Raw genomic sequence first — 17,285 nt, 5'->3', positions numbered from 1 at the left:
ATAAACTAGTAAAGGCCTGTGGGATTTCACTTATGTAACTATCCAGTTCTTAAAGAACTATCCAGTTCTTCAGTATTGACTGAGCACCTGCTGTGTGCCAACCCATGTGTTAGGTAGTTTCATTGGCCCCTCTGTTGGTGAGTGTGGAGAGAGTGACATTATTTCCTCACCAAATTGTCCACTTCTGCTAGACCTGTAAGAACTAGAGAAGGAATCTCTTCTAGCCATCTGTCTCTTGCTCATTTACCCATTCTTGTGGGCACAGTAATTAGTGAGAACTGGGAGCGCTGGTGGTCTGGAACTGCTCTTATAATGAAAATGTACTGTGTGTGGAGCATGATTTCCTGTAGGGTCGCTGTCAGGGATGCGGGCCCTTGTCTAGGAATCATCCGTGAGCACCGCCTTCACTTTTTCGCCTCTCAGTTCACTATGGAACTCTCGGTTTTGGTTCTCAACAAAGTCAGCAGTGACTTTATAGAAGCTAGTGGTCATTTCTCCAATTTCATCTTCTTTGACATCTCAGCAGCATTTGTCATTGATGCCCACTTCTACCTTCCTACGATAGTTTTGAAACTTGGCATCTCTGAAACCATTTTCCTGGTTTTCTTGCTAGATCATTGGGCATTCCTGCTCCGTGGTCTTTGATTGCACCACTTCCTCTATTTCACATTTCTTCTTGATCTCACTGTTTTTTCTACATGAGCTCATTCCATCTCATGACTTTCATAGCAACTGTATGCTAAGAATTCTAAACTGTTTTTGCCATCCTTCCTCTTCCTACTTATTGAAACACTACAGTAATATCTGGCTTCATGCTTCTTATTTCCACATGAGTACTCTTAGGCACTCAAACCTACAGCTAAATCTCTCCCCTGACACTCCCCCCTGCCAAGTTACATAGAAAGTTCTAGGGGTTAAAGAGGGAGAGTGAGGTCAGGTCAGGTATTATCTCTTTTGCCTTGTTGTCCCTGAGTGCCGTCATACTGGTCACTGGTTCCATGAGGAAATGGATTTCAGAGAACATAGACCGTCCGTGGGGCACTGACGGTAGATGTAGTGCAAAACTGCCCAAGCCCTGTGAACCAGTCGTTGTGTGGTTGGAGCTGATGAACTGATGGGCAGATGATGGAATCCACTGGCAAGTTACTTGGTCATAGGCTTCTCAGTACATCCTGGAGAATGCCTTTCATTGTGAAACGACTTACGGGTGCCAAAGGGGTCCGACATGTACCAGAACACTGTGTTTGGTTGAGGAGAGAACAATGGGACTCCAGTCTGCTAACGGAAACAGAAGCTTTTAGTTGATTAGAGACCCTCGTTTAAACAAATACTGAAAGTATTGTATTGTTAAATAAGAGCTTCAGATGCTGTGAAAGGCTGAGAAACAAAGCAGTGAGCCACATAAAAGCCAAGATTGAAGAATTAAACAGCTTCAACAAAAGGAAGTCTAAGAATACCAAAGGTGATGGCAGCATTTATGGAGAAATGAAGATTGGTATAAAATGTTAGGTTCCATGAGTCTCTCCAGGTTGACAATATATTCATTTGTACGTATTGCTGCATACATATCAATTGTGTTGATTCTTTTAAATAAAAAAATAAGCTGGAGAAAGGCTTTGTGACTTGTGGTCAAAACTGTGAGTAGAAAGAATTCAAATAAGAGAAACAAAATAAAGCGAAATAAGAAAAAAAGGGGGTACAGGGATTCAGAATTAAAAGGATGACCGAGATTAACATTTGAATTGACATGCTGACTTTCCTTAATGTAGAATGTTAAAACTTTCACACGAAGGCCTTTACTTAGTTTTGGACCAGCCCTGGAATCAAGCAGAGCTGCCCACTCTTTATTACCCGGTTGTATTTAACTTCATCTGCTTGCATTAACTTGGCTTGCCTCCTGAACGAGATTCTTTCAGGAACAGGATCTCTTTCTCTTTTGCTGGTTTTTTTTTTTTCCCCCGTTTCACTTACAGGGTTGGATGGCTGACTTCTCAGCAGTGCTTATTGCACACCCCTGGGTGCTAAGGATTTAGTGGTGCCCCAGGCAGCCGTGCACTGCCCTCTGGGGTGTGGCCGAGCCATGAATGTAGCGTCGTGTCAGCATTGTCCTGATGCAACCTGAGGTGATGCACACAGGCACAGGGTGCCAGGGCACTGGGTGGTGTGCCTTGAATCCTGCCTTGATGCCGTTAGATGTAATCTTACAAGAAGCTGGCAAAGCCAGGAGTTCTTTTATTTATGGTCCTCTTGAAAAAGTGACCATTTTATTTTAACACTAGTAAATTGACTGACTGAAGCTTTAGTGTTTATTTAGTAAATGGATTGAAACTTACTGGTCTGAAATTGCTCACTGTGCTTATCCCCTGGAAAATGTAAATAAAATGACACATTTGTATTTATTGATAGACACTAATAATTGTAGTGAAGACTGATGCAAAAAAAATTGAGTAATATTAAAATGTTAAAAATGTACTTCAAGGATTTGTTAGTAATCCTTGCCACACACTAGCCAAAAATGATAACATAGTCTCTAGAGAGTAGGAGAAGAAGCAATTAGAGCTTGCCTGCTCAGCACATCCTGGGTTAGCCAGCAGGTGCTATGAGACTAATTGTCGATAAGATGATTCTAAGGTCTTCCAGGAGTTGGCTCTTACTACTTTAAGGCAAACCAGCTTAGGGGAGACAAATAGTTGTCTCTTACAGCCGTCCCTGGTAGCATCTTCAGGAATGAACACGGTGCTTCCTCTCAGCTGTGTGCCTCTGTCTCTGCTTCCAGCTTCCAGGGATGGGCTTGCTCCACTCCGTGCTCCTTTCCCATCTGTGATTTCCTTTTCTGCGGAGTAATTGCATATATCTTGTTAATGTTGATATAGTGAAGCACAATTGTATGCTATTTTTCCATAATTGGTCTTACAGTCATGGGGCTGTTCATTTCTCAGGGGTGCCCCAGTTTTGGCTGCCATTTGTGGTTTTTTTAGACCTCTTCTGGTTTGACTTGGACTGTTTATTTTGTTTAAGCATTGAATGAGATGGAAGACATGGTACAAGAAGATGGAGAGGTGGTGGCTGAGAGTGGACACGAGACTCCAGCTCACGGTCAGGCAGTTATTCCTGTGGATGTTGACGAGGAGCAAGCAGGTAATCATGTGACTTTCATGATTCTGAAAACTAGGGCCTGGCTGGGCCAGGAACAGTTAACGATATGCTTTGTGCTACTTATTATTGAGGGTTGTGTTATGTTGATGTTCCCCTTGCTTCATGTGTGTATATTTTATTAAAGTTTGCTTTTGACTTTTTGTAACTGTGGTAACTCTTTATTGGCATGCATGTACATGCGTGTGAGTACAAAGAAAGAAAGCTCTCAAATTGTTGATGGGAAAATAAGTGACCTGATTAAATACTTTGATTTTCGTACAGCGTAACGGGAAAAAGGTAGGCGGGGTTCCTTGGAGCCTACATTTTATCGATAATATAAAGAGTGAATATCAGTCACTGTCCCGAGAGAGTTGGCTTGGACAAGCTACGGTTTACAGTGTGTTCTGGCAAGCAGATAAAACATTTTGTACATAAATATAAACACTCAAATAACCAAACTGTAGCATTTGTGTAGCCTTTCAGGAACATGTCTGCTCATCCAATGAGATGGACCTGTCTTTGGTTCACAGATGCAGAGTGCTCACCAGTCCCATGGGTGCTAAAGGTCCATCTACATTTCCTTTGCCCTCTGCTGTACATTTGCAAAGTTGGAAAAACAGCCCATTTTTTAAATGATTCTCATGCCTGTCATTTTGATTATATTAGCATGATTTGAGACTTCGAAATAGTGAAGGTCTTAAAGGGGGGTGCCGTGTAGCCTATTTCTATTTCCCTTTAGAAATGCATAATGTTGGTTGGCATATTAATCATACCTGAAGTTTCATAATGCTTTAGAGTCAGAGTGCTGTCACGGTGTCTCATCCAAGTGTATAGTCCATTGAAATGAGTGCTAGGGAGGCTACATGGAGCCAAGGCACCTCTGCAAGCCTGGGTTCCTGGAAACAGTGCTTTCAGTGAGAGCCTTTCTTGGGCAAAAAGTAACTATTAGGCCTGTGCTTTTTGTTTTAGGACCCAGTGGTCTTCAGCGTGTAGTGAAACCAACCCCCATTACTGTTCATGATTCAGAGAGTGATGACGAGGAAGACAGTCTAGAACTCCAGGAAGTCTGGATTCCTAAGAACGGTACTCGGCGTAACTCTGAGCGCGAAGAGAAAACTGGAGAGCCAGTGCAGTCCAGGGAGTTGTCAGGTGAGAGGTTATGTTGTCCTCTGACCTGTTAGTGGGAGTCGTGAGAACTGACCCACGAGGCCTTTGTTTTTTATGAAGCTGTCCCTGCTGCAGCGGTGGCGGGAAGCAGGAAAGGCAGCAGCCCGACAGAGAGGGACCTGGGCGGTGCTGTCCAGGGGGAGTGTCGCACAGCAGGACTGTGGGATCAGGGCTCAGGGCTCAGGGAAGAGCAGGCATCAGGACTGTGACTCCCAGGTGGAGGCTTTAGGATGTTGTGACATCAGGGGCTCAGGGATTAGTGGGAGGGATTAGTCATTGAGCCAGCCAGAGCACTGAAAACAGACATTGCCCAGTTCATAATCTGTGCAGCTGTGCTCAGTGAATGTTGGTGGCTAGCTTGGTGCTTGAGGGAGTCCTAACATATTTTCTTAAAATCCTCTGCCTCCCTTTAAATCTGGCCAGCAGCCTTCTGCCAAAATTTGCCTCACCAAAAAACTGTAATTCTCTTAATTTTTAGGTTCATACATCTTTCTTGTCTTTCCTACCCTTCTGTTTCTCAGAACCATATGCTTACCACTTTCAGCAAAGGATTAGGCTTTTATAAATTATCCACTCATTTTTCCTTGGGCACCCTACTCCTTAATATGCGAGGGTGTTTGATGCACATTTAACACCAAACTAGTAATATACATGCCCTTCTGTGTATGGAGAGCTCAGTTCTGTAGACTTGGAAAATTTACTGACCCTTGACTGATCACTCCATTCTTATTTTATTCCTTTTAAGAAATTCAGATATTTTTACACTGTGGTTGAAAGGAGCTTTAATGGAAACTCGAAGTTAGGGGAAGTAATGTGAACAAACCAGCTGACTAACCTCATGTTTCCTTGAAAGTTCAGTTTCTGAATTTAGAAACTAGATCTGTCAGCCTGACAAAACCTGAGTTGTTTAAGCATTTTTCATATATTCATTGAGCCTTACTGTGCCCCAGGTGCTGTATTAGGTGCTGGGAGGGATGCAAGGATGTGCATGTAATTCTGGGACTCTCTGGGGAACCTCTGGTCTGGTTGAAAGGTCAGGTCCGACATGTGTATAATAATGTTACAGGGAACATACTGCAGCAGTTTGGGGGTGGGGTGCAGAAGAAACTTAACAGAGATCCAAAGCTGAAGAATTGGTGAGAATAAAGCCCCCCATGTAGTAAGGCAGGGGAATGTTCAGGCCGGGCTGGGGTATAGAAAGTATCCAGAGGGGAGGAAAGTGGAATGTAAGTAGGGAATCAGATCAGATCATGGTGAGCCTTGAAGGCTGAGTTGAGGAGTGTATGAACCATGTGGGCACTAGGGAGCCATAGAGGATTTTTGAGCAGCTGAGTGATGTGGTCACTGTTAAACTTTAGTAAAATTAGTGTACATTGTTCCCTGTCCAGATTTGCTCTGACCTATTGTCCAGAATTTATACTGAAATCTTTTCTTTTCCTCGGGCCATTCTTCTTTTTCTATAAGCAGTAAGTGGAAAAGGCAAGACTCCACTTCGAAAGAGGTACAACTCCCATCAGATGGGCCAGTCGAAGCAGTTTCCCCTCGAGGAAAGCAGCTGTGAGAAAGGCTGTCAGGTCACCAGTGAGCAGATCAAAGCCGATATGAAAGCAGCTAGGGATATTCCTGAAAAGAAAAAAAACAAGGATGTTTATCCCAGCTGCAGCAGCACCACCGCCAGCACAGTGGGAAACTCCAGCTCGCTCAGCGCTGCTTCTCAAAGCCCTGACTGTGTAAGGATGGTGGACAGCGGCGGCTCTTCCGAGCCTAGCCCTACAGAAGTGGATGTGTCCAGGCAGTGTGTCTGCTCCCCCGCTGGGTCAGAGGACTCTGAGGCCATGGAGGAGGGAGATGCAGAGAGTTCTGTCTGCCCCAGATGCTGCTGTCACAGGCCTCAGGAATCCCAAAGGAGAACTAGCAGGTGTTCTGATGAGGAACGTCCTTCAACCAGCCGAGCCTGTGTTGTGAATGGCCCGGATGGTACGAGATCCGCCTTTTCCTTTAGGACTCTGCCACAAGGGGGGTCTTCAGGCTCAACACATGATGAGAGGACTAATGGGAGTGGCTCGGGGGCTACAGGTGAGGACAGGAGGGGGAGCTCCCAGCCTGAGAGTTGTGACGTGCAGTCTAATGAAGACTACCCTCGGAGGCCCCTAACAAGGGCCAGGAGCAGACTGTCCCATGTGCCGCTGGTATCTGAGTCAGGTATGATAATGCCGCCAGGACTGGCACCTGCAGGGTAGGACTTGAGGAGGAGGTGTTAGTGCGTTCCATGAGGTTTCCTATGTAAGGCCAGCTGGGCAGACTGAGTTCTGTGTTGGGGTTCTGTGATCCTACAGGTTTTGGGCTAATTTTCAGCAGTGATGGGGGAGGAGAGGGTGTGTAAAACAGCTTGCAAAGGATCCAACCCAGAAAAACTCAAAAAGTTAAGTTTCTAAGAAAAAAATGACACTGTGTATATTCACCCTACTTAGGACTCTGATTCTGATGTGTAAGTCCCAGCAGATAAACTCTGCTTCCCTCCCACACTTAGGAGTCTTACTGTGAGTGAAGTTTGCACCCTCTGCCAGGAGTTAGGACCTGAAGTTGCTGGGGTTGGAATATCCTCCTCCACAGTTACTTAGTTGTTTTTTCTGAGGTCTGGTTTCATTTCTATCTAGTAAAGTTTGCCAGGATATAAGCAGGTAAGTACTTCAGCTGAGAACTATTTTGATGAAGATACACTGAAAGCATATATATGTATATAATTTCATTAGTATTTATAATGTGTATACTAAGGCATTATGTTGGATGAGGGTTAACATGTTTTCTTAATCATAATTCTGTTTATGTATTCGACCTTATTTTTAAGTCATATCCTCTGCCTTTATTAAGTCATGTCTAGCTATCAATGAAGAATAATACATTTTTATTTTACCCAAGTCTCCCTCAATTTCGAAATCTTAAAATCAGCCCCAGAACATCACATCAGTATGTTTTTATATACTAAGTAGAGCTGATTGCATTGTGTAAAATTAAACTAATAAAAATAAGCTTTTATAAGATAAATATGAGAACTTATGTGCTAATCATCATAGTAGCATAAACTCAGATTTAAAGATAGGGGTTTTATTTGAAGATTTCATTATACTTTGCAAAAACTAGTCCTGCCATATGATGAAAATACATTTTTTCCAGCTTGAAGTTTAAATGTTCTGTGATATTTTTTATCCATGAGAGAATTCATCACTCTCACCATTTCGAAGTACGCGGTTCATTGGCAGTCAGTGTGTTCACATCATTGTGCAGCCGCCACCACTGCCCCTCAGAACTCTGGTTGCCCTGACCTGGAGCTCTGCCTGTGAAGCAGAAACTTGCTGGGATGGCCCTGTTGTTGCAGAGTTTTATTTTTTCGTATTTGTACAGTCAGATCTGTGTGTTTGTTTACCTTTATGATTTTTTTCTTTATGCTATGGAAGCTTTTCTGTCCAGCTGTTTCAGATAATTGTTCACCACTTCACATTCTTTTATTTGTTTATTTTAATCTGTGGGAACTAACTTGATTTATTTCAAATTATCTCCAAGTTGTGTCAGTACTATTTATTGGCATCCATTCCCCTGTCATTATTTTGAAATGCTTTTTTATCATGTATCTTTGATACACCTGAGTTTGTCTCTGGGCATTCGGTTCTAGTGCTCTGTCCTCTTTTATTCTTTGTCAGAACTTCCTTGATTAGTCATTTATTACTTATTTTCATAGTTGTATTTTATAATAACTTTGTCAAGCTCTCAAAACAAATCTTGGTTTTAATTTGGAATTCTGTTACATTATTGAAAAGATTATTGTCATTTTTGCAGCATTAAGACTTCCTATGTAGAGACTATTTTGTCTCCTATTTTGTAGAACTTTTTTTTTGGTTAAATAATTCCCTAGAATAAAAAAATTTCATTTATATAGTGCTTTTTCACTTTTAGTAAATTTCATGTTATCTTGATTTTTTTCAATTAGGGAAACTTCTAATGTATGTAACTAGTGTGTATATAGTTGGTAAATTTTGTTCTGATATTTTTTTAAGATTTTTTAAATTTATTTATCTTTAGAGGGGAAGGGAAGGAGAGAGGGAGAGAAACATCAATGTGTGGTTGCCTCTCATGTTTCCTCTGCTGGGAACTGGCCTGCAACCCAGGCATGTGCCCTGACTGGGAATTGAACCACGATACTCTGGTTTCTCAGGCCTGCACTCAATCCACTGAGCTATACCAGCCAGGGCTAAAAGAACAAACTTGATTGAGTTTTTAAATTGCTTTAAAAAAAACATTTGAAGTATTTATTTAGTTTTCAATTTATGGCCTTATGTAGTGTATGTTAGAAGCTAATATAATTGTCTTGTGAATTTTTATTTTGGGAATAAATAGCTATACGTTTTCTGTTTATCCTAATTGTATAATACTTTATAAATGTCACAGATTGACTGATTAGATTGTCAAAGAATAACATTTAGTATTAATATGGCATGGCTGTCATAAATACTAACCTGTTTCCCTAACACCTGAGATGGGAGGGGTCTACTTTTTTGGGTTTCTGTAGCATCTTCTTTGCTAACTTTAACTGTAGTATGTTGTCACTCTGTGTTTTACTGTCTTTCCAGTAGATTCTGAGCTCCATGAGGGCAGGGACAGTGTCTGCTTGTTCGCCATTATACTCCCAGCTTCTAGCGTAATGTCTCATGTGGTGTGGGACATGGTGAAAAATTGTGCAGTTAATAAGTGCTAGGAACCATCACATGAAGTATGTTGATGCTGGATGTTGAAATCACTGACAGTTGTCCCTAAACAAGATTAATTGTCTATAAACAGAGCAGGGGGCACAAAAAAAATAACAAGATAAATTCTGTTGTCCTTTTACATTGGGAAGCCTTTGTTTTTCAAGGTTATCAGCATATAAAGTATAAAAACATAAACCTCCACTTTGAGTGCTCTGGAGAGCAGGCGCCTAGTTTAGCTTTGTATCCCATATTCTAGTGAGGTAAGGGGGAGGGGAGTTTGAAAATCGACCCTAAAAGGAGAATGCTGCTGGAAGACCTTTCTTTCAACATGTCACAAAGGAATGGGGACCAAACTGCTGTTGTGTGTTTGTTCGCTTCCATTTTTGTGGTACAGGGACAGGGGGAGCGGCACCTGTTATTGGTTGTAGTGAGTGTGAATTTTGTCGGGTGAAATAAGCTGCCTTTCGAAGATGCCCTGTCAGTGAAGAGAATTTGATCTGACACGGAGTTCCCACAAGAATGGCATGTGAGGCAGCCTTTCCTGGGTTCCCAGATCAGTAGTTTTTATCTTTTTCAAGAACCCCAGGGTTTTGGTTGCGTTCAGGGAGATGTTGGAAGTTTGCTGGGTAGAACTTTTGAGTTGCATTTTAGACTTTTGGTTTCATGTGGTAAAAGTTCACAAGGATTTTAGGTGGTGGAGGAAAGGTTTGGTGTGTTTAAAAAAAAACAAACCTCGGACTAACTACAGTTCTCTAGAGTAACCCCAAGCCTTTGGGAATTTGTAATATTTGCATCTTATTTCCCTCTCTTTCTTAGTAATCTGTCATGTTTGAAGTTAGAGAATTACCAAGTGGAATGCTGTGATCTAGTCATGGTATGTGAAAGAGCAGTATGGTGGGATTTTACTCATGAAACTCAGTCTTTCTTCATTGGGTGTCTGCTGCAGAAAGACTATCAAAAATGAGGACTGACTTTTAGTGTCTTGTCTTAGAATATATACATGCTTGTTAAGTTGTGGAGATGAATTTAGAACTTGTATATAAAGTCATATTAGCTTTAATTAAACTGTAATGTTTTAGAGCACTATTGGCACGTGAGTTAGGGCCATGCTAACTAGGGTTTGGCAGATGAGAGACTGCAGATTCTCTAACATAGTGACTGCCACCAGATGTCCTGGGTTCAGCTGCTGGTTGCACTGGTTTTACCCTTTGCCAACTTCCGACACTTTACTTCCCTAATTTGTAAAATAAGGGGAATAATAAGTCTGTCTCAAAGGACTGCTAAAAGGATTAAATTATTTTAGTGCTAGTGAAACCCTTAGAAAAGTGCCTGATACACAGTAAGTGCTCAGTAAATATTTGTTGTTATTATTGTGTCATTTATGTGTCTGCAGTGCATTCATTCGTTCATTCAGTGAATGAGTGCAATTCATTCAATAAATATTCATTTTAGATTATTGCTAGTGGCTGACATGGATACAAAAATTGAGACAGCGTTGTTGCCCTCAAGGAGCTTTTTAGTTTAAATGGAGCAATAAAAGAAGTATACAGGGAATTACAGAACCTTATTAATGTTTGGGAATCCAGGTGATTTGTCAGAAAAAGTGACTTTTGAGATGGTGTTTTCAGGGATGGGTAGTATTTTCTTTCCAAAGTGGATTTAGGAAAGTTGTTCTGGGCAGAAGGACTAGAATGATTAATGGCTTCAGAGGCATTGACAATGGGGGCTGCCTAGGGTATGGGGCAGATGAAACTGACAGGTGGGCTGCAGCACGGCTCCAAAGCTCAGGCATTGAAATGCATTTATTAAGCAGTAGTTGAAAATTTAAAGTTGTTGGCAGGACACTGGTGAGTTTCTTTCACATGGCTTGCATGACTAGAGGTGGGAATGTTATGTAGATTGTTGGAATGGCCCAGGGGTGAGAAGGGGCTACCGTGTTTGTGACCATGGAGGGTAATCTGGTTTTGGAGCAATCAGCTGGGAATAGTGGTCTGACTATTCCCCTGGGGACCACGTTGTAGATTTGAGGGCTGCCTTGATGGAGTTTATATACATACAATTGAATGTGCTGTCTTGAAGGAAAGAAAGCAAGGCTAAAAGTTCCATATTCCTCTTGCTTTTTCTAGAGGTTGCTAAAACAAAGCCACGCCATTCTGTGAAGCGGAAGCGGACAGCAGATAAGTCCACCAGTACCAGTGACCCTGTGATTGAAGATGACCATGTGCAGGTGAAGAAAAAGCCCTCCCCTTTCAGTCCCGCCAAGGGCCTGAGTAATGTAAAGGAACCAGGGTTTCCACCATTGTACGCTTTCCTTGCTCTAAACAAAAGAAATCGGTCACAGCAGGTTCTCACTTGTGCCAGTGAAAACATTTAAGTTTTCCAAAGAAAGTACAGAAAGAGACCTCTAACTTTAAAATCTCTCTCCTCATAGGTCCTTGTGTTAAAGTCCAAAAACCTGGTGGGAGTCACCATGACCAACTGCGGAATCACAGACCTGGTGCTAAAGGACTGCCCCAAGATGATGTTCATCCATGGTGAGTACCAGGGCCTGTGTCGAGCATGGCGTCGTGAGCGCATGGACAGAATTAAGGGCTCATACACACTACATTACTGTGCTATTTTTCAAAGGAATCACAGTGTCGGATTATTTTTAATTCTCTCCCGCTCCGTAGTTCTTAAATAATTAGTAGTGTTTGTGACAGAGACTTGCTCTGTTCATCCTTTAAAATAGCCTCTCCTTCAGTTTTCAGCAAATGGTATTTGCTGCCTGATTTGACCGAATCAGATGGGCCTCAGCTTGAATCCTGTCTCTACTATGGGCCAACTGTGCAAGGCTGGATTTGTGTTGTGCGTGACTGTTTTCGGGGGGAGTGGTGACTAGGCCTTAAGCGCTTAACTGCTCCGGCTTTGGTTGACATGCTTAATCACAACCTGAATCATGGCACTTTATCATCAGTCCAGTGGTCCCATCTGTCCCTCGTTGCCAGGCCCATCAGCGTCCACCACCCATCCTCATGTGTTTAATGTTTGCCCTTTCAGTCCATCTTTCATGTGTTTGCTTATACACATGTTTGTCTCTGAAACCCTGTAGGGTGTTACTTTGTGTGAGTTTAAAAATGTTTAAATACATAGTATGTCCTGTACATGATCTGTTTATTTTTCTCTTTTCACTTATAATTACATTGTTGATACTTATCCATGTAAAATTATGAAGATATGACAAGTGTCTTGCCTTGGGACAGTTATATATAGTCTCTGTGTTCAGTTTTTTTCTGTTGTAAAGTGTGCCAAAGATGCTTACCTTATAAAGCATTTATGAAGGTTAAATGCTGTGATTGATGTGTGTGTGTGTGTGTATACACACATATACATCCACACAGTAGAGGGTCTGACCTCTAAAAGCCTAATAAGTAAGTGTTAAGTTGTATTATATTAGTATTGCAGAAAATAATTAGAGGCTTTCTTTTCTTGCACTTCTATAATACTGGTAGGAAACAAAACAAAACAAATTGTTGTCAAACATTTTACCATAAACTAGGAGACTCCCAGAAAGGAGAAATAAAACTGAGATTTAAACATAGAACCTCTCTCTTGAATTCTAGAATACACCAGACCGAGGTGGGGAGCCTGAGGCCCACTAAGTAACACCTTAAGAGGTGCATTCCCACCAATGAGGTCTTAACGCATCTAATAAATTATAGTTGCCTATGGTAGTTTCCTCCTAAAACAGGGCAGAGGCCCTTTAAAAGCTCAGAAGATCATAACAGCAGGGGAACCCAGCCTAGCTTAAGGCTGCAAATAAGAGCTTTTAGCTCTGTCCTCAGAGGTCACCCCTTTCTCTGTGATGATCGCTCTGAGAATTTTCACCTCTGCACTTGACTGGGTGGCTCTCTCTGTATCTTCTGTGACCTAGTGGTGGATCCCATCACCTCAGGCTCAGTCTTTTGCCCTTAAACCAAATCGTTTAGCTCACAGGACAGGGAACCTTAGATGGACAGGGAACCTTAGATAAGTAACTCAGTCGCCAGAAGACAGCTCAGTTATGTTGGGTGAGATGACCAAATGAAATTGGAATGACCTTCGCCATGTCTGGTTTTACAGCTAAGAACCATTGAACCCTCATCACCAGCTAGTCCTCTCTGCCTCTCCTCCTCTCCTGCCTCCTTTCTCCTGCCATGTCGCAGAAGAGATGAGTCGGAAAGGCTAGAGACTAGACTTGCCCCTTTTTCGAGTATCAGGTTAGCTACAGGGCCAGAGTGAGCAAGACGATGATATCTGGGTTAGAGGCCTTACAGAAGATGCCCTTATTGAGTTAAAAAGATCAGACACACCGGCCTTACAGTTTTATAGTATCTTTCACCTGATTCTCGCTGTTGAGTTGGACCAGGTTATAATCTATGATAAAAATTAAATCAGATTGAAATTTGGGATGAAAAAAAATGAAGATTTTTTTTCAACTTGGCATACTATTTTATACCTGCACTATTTGGCACAGCAGCCGGCGGCAGCATATGACTGTTGAACACTTAACCTGTGGCTAGTGCCTGGAAAACTGCATTGTTCATTGTAGTTAACCTAACTTTACGTAGCTGCAGATGGCCGATAGCTACCACATTGGACTACCTTCAGACCAATGATTACATATGTTTCTGGGTCTTTTAAGGTTTTACTTTTATACCCAGTGTAGGAATTAAAATCAGCTCTGCTTGTTTTCTGTGGGTAAATATAAAATAACATGTGAATTATTCCAGGTTTATTTGACCATCACCATAAACTGTAGACTGTAATTGTTACCATCATTTATTCTTTTCAGTAAACATTTCCTGAACAATTCCTATGTTTAGGCAAGTCATTCTGTGGGACCTGGATTCCTTGCCAGTAAAATTTTAGATGAGAGAAGGTACCTGACCTTCTAGCATATGGGTGACCCCCTTCTTTTGAACAGAACAGAGTCACATTTTCAAATTACTTAGAGAACCATGTGTTGTACTTTATGACAGTACGTAATGTTTGAGAGATTTATTACATCTGTAGTATTTCATGCGAAACACATTGGGCCAGTCCTCCAACTATGACTCTAGATAGGCTCGACGTTGCTCTATTACTTTGCAGAGATTTTTTGTGCAGCTTACCGTTGTTTTCACTTTGTAGCTACCAGGTGCAGGGTTCTGAAACATTTAAAAGTCGAAAACGCGCCAATTGTGAACCGATTTGATTACGCACAATGCAAGAAACTGAACATGGATCAGGTACTAGACCAGATACTCCGCATGCCTCCTGAGAGGAACCGCATCATATACCTACGCCCAATGCAGCAGGTACCAGGCTCAGCCCCTCTCTCAGGACATCTGAACCACAGTGATACTTTCTCTTAGTCTTCAGCCTTTGGGGATTTGGCGTGTACTCATTCGCTCACCCCACAGTCATGCTTCTTTAGATTCTACAGAGTTCTCTTAACCAGGCTAGGCAGTCTTGCCAGTCCTCCTTCATGCCTCTCTGCTCTATTTCAATGGGTTTTAAAAGGAAGTCACATGACGAGGGTGGCAGTTACTCTCACATTTTCATCCTCACTCCAGTTGCCTATGGTAACAGAACAGGTTGGTGTCACTGCCGGATTCAGTTCTGGTTCACTGCCCTATAGCTTGTGACTTAGCTTTTGTCTTAGTGTCTTCATCAGTAAAATCAGAGGAATAAAACCCTGGTGGTTAAATTCATACATGTGAAGTGTGGAGCAGTGGCTGGCATGTAGTAAGCAGTCCTATGATAGCTGCTATTATTACCATTTTTGTTACTGTGAAGAGTAAACATTTTATTGTACCTATACGAAATTATGGGTGTTGTTAGCTGAACCTTTCACAATATTCCTAAACCAAACTTGCTGTGTGTGCCTCTAATTTATATACTGATGTATATGACTTATTTCTCAATAAAACAATAAAAAATGTAGAGTAAACTCTACATTTAATGCCTGAAGGGAGTTTAAAGGAACTATCGAACAGTCTCTGCCTCCAGTGTTCAAGCCCAGTCCCCAAAGAGACGTTTGAACAAATTGTCGAGTGTCTACAATGTGCTGGGCTGAAAAAGACCAGGCAGCATCCTTTCCTTAGGGAGTTTGCCCTTTCCAGAGAAGGTGGGCATGAATGCCACTGGGCGGCCACAGGGGGCTTTCTAAGTAGAGATAAGGAAGAGGGCACTGCCTGAGGAGAAAGCAAGGGGAATGAAGGCCAGTGGGGTGGACGAGGAGCTGGGACTGTCCATGGTCAGTTTAGACAGGACCTGTGGTTCTGTAGTGCAGTCAGCACTTAACCCTGTGAGGACAGGCTCGGAAGTGAGCTCTGTGCTTCTGGGTGATTCTGGGTATTTACACAACAATGAAAGGTAAATCGCTGAGTTTGCTGAGCTTGCTGGACCTGACCTATTTGCTCAGCCTCCCTGCCAGCCTGTGTTCAGGTCCGAATGGGACATTTGATTTTCAGATCAGCCAAAGGTTTTAAAACATAGGGCCCCAGGAGATACTGTCCAAGCTCTAAGAGGTGGATTTCTAAGGTGCTCTGCTTTTTGGTCCAAAGCTCTCTGTGCTGTGTTCTGTAGGTGGACACACTGACGCTGGAGCAGAAGCTGTTCAGTGGTCCCTACCCCTATCACATCTGCATCATTCATGAGTTCAGTAACCCTCCCAACGTGCGGAACAAGGTGCGCATTCGCAGCTGGATGGACACCATAGCAAACATCAATCAGTAAGTCACCTGGGGCCCTTGGAGGCCCTTCTGCAAGGGCTCATGGAAGCAAATCCTGTTCTCTGTTTTTAGGTGATCTCATCTGGGCGTTTTCAGCACTGAGACCCATGAGATACAACATGTGAAAAACTGAGGCAGTGAGAGCCTAAAACTAGAAAGCCTGCATGTATTTGCAGCTTTTATTTTCAAATGTAAAGAAAAATTCCAGGAGCAGGCTGTGCTCGTACAGTTGACTTCCTTTTTTTAGCCTCAGGGCATAGAAAAGAGAGCCAGTTAAAAATCTTAAAATTGATTTTTACAACATCATAAAATTGGACTTTTAAGGCATTTGTTATATAAGCATTATGTTAAGCAACTTATACACCAAGACATTTGCTTAGAGAGTGGCTCTGTTTCTTTACCTGAAATGACTTTGAAGATAGTGAAGAAAGTGATTTTGGCCTGACTAGATATGTATTCTCTATATTCAGTCTTCTGTTAGGTATTTATTATTTAATTGGATATGTTCATTAGAATCTAGGGCTAGCACAGTTTTGACAGTTTGTTTCTACCCCACACCTCAACATAATTTCCAGTTTTGTAATTTTTATTTGATTTTTTTGTGCTGCCTCCAGAGAGCTCATTAAGTATGAATTCTTCCCTGAAGCCACGCGAACTGAAGATGACTTAAAGAAGTACCCCAGGTACCCCTGGGGCAGAGACATCTATACTTTAGAAGGTGAGCTGGCACAGATTGGTTGGAAAGCTGAACGTCTGTCACCTACGTAGGTGGAGAGTCATGTCCTTGGGAGATAGGAACGGGAGCCTGACAGTTGGTCCAGATATGGGTGCTTTGACCATCTGTAGGTAGCAGGGACCAGCTAACAGCTGCTCTCCCTGGATGAATCTTTACTATCCCAAAGGTAATGCAAGCAATGTTGAAACAGAGGGGAAGGAAATTAGAACTTGCTCTAGTTTGAGAGTTGGGAGTGGCTTGAATGCACCTGTCTCAGCCTCTTTATTTTATATACATCGAGGGAGGAAAAAAACATGCTGAGGCTTCATGAAAGCAGAGCCTGACCAGGACCCCATGACCAGATAGTGGCAGAATGGGAACTGGAATTTATATGTCCTGGTCCGATGATGCTCTTTCAGCCAAGAGGGGCGAGAGCACATTTCACATTCTGCTTACCAAGCACTGCATGTCCGGCCCAGTTACTACTTCCACAGTAGCACTGTTGACGTCTTCTTGTAGGTGTGGTGGACGGCGCCCCGTATTCCCTGATTTCCGACTTCCCTTGGCTGAGATCACTGCGGGCAGCAGAACCTAACAGCTTTGCCAGATACGATTTTGAAGACGATGAAGAAAGTAATTATGACCCCATTTGTGTTCTCTGGTTTGAGCCAATCCTACTGTGTTAGATACATCAGCTTGTTTGAGAGTTAGGGGCAGCACAGCTTCTAAATCACTTCCCATGTAAACATGTTTGTTTGCTTTTTGTTAATGTTTGGTTCTCCTCCAACA

General features: G+C 42.4%; 1 protein-coding gene across 5 annotated transcripts in view; it reads left to right on the top strand.

The window, feature by feature from the left end:
• The window catches only part of FBXO38 (F-box protein 38), a 42,612-nt gene that overhangs the window by 24,140 nt on the left and 1,187 nt on the right, over positions 1-17,285 (top strand). For 2 of the 5 annotated variants that reach the window (XM_037044974.1, XM_037044976.1), the window contains 9 exons: positions 3,019-3,138; positions 4,105-4,284; positions 5,770-6,504; positions 11,171-11,271; positions 11,476-11,578; positions 14,196-14,362; positions 15,636-15,781; positions 16,396-16,499; positions 17,016-17,129. In XM_037044974.1, the coding sequence (XP_036900869.1) occupies positions 3,019-3,138; positions 4,105-4,284; positions 5,770-6,504; positions 11,171-11,271; positions 11,476-11,578; positions 14,196-14,362; positions 15,636-15,781; positions 16,396-16,499; positions 17,016-17,129 (1,770 nt within the window). The remainder of the gene's footprint in view (positions 1-3,018; positions 3,139-4,104; positions 4,285-5,769; positions 6,505-11,170; positions 11,272-11,475; positions 11,579-14,195; positions 14,363-15,635; positions 15,782-16,395; positions 16,500-17,015; positions 17,130-17,285) is intronic. The other 3 variants (XM_037044975.1, XM_037044977.1, XM_037044978.1) reach the window with 3 other exon arrangements.

Source organism: Sturnira hondurensis, unplaced genomic scaffold (genome assembly GCF_014824575.4).
Source record: "Sturnira hondurensis isolate 20B ecotype Veracruz unplaced genomic scaffold, ASM1482457v3 Scaffold0004152, whole genome shotgun sequence".
NCBI lineage: Eukaryota > Metazoa > Chordata > Mammalia > Chiroptera > Phyllostomidae > Sturnira > Sturnira hondurensis.
The sequence above is the reverse complement of the archived record's forward strand: the minus strand, read 5'-3'. Positions and strand labels throughout refer to the sequence as shown.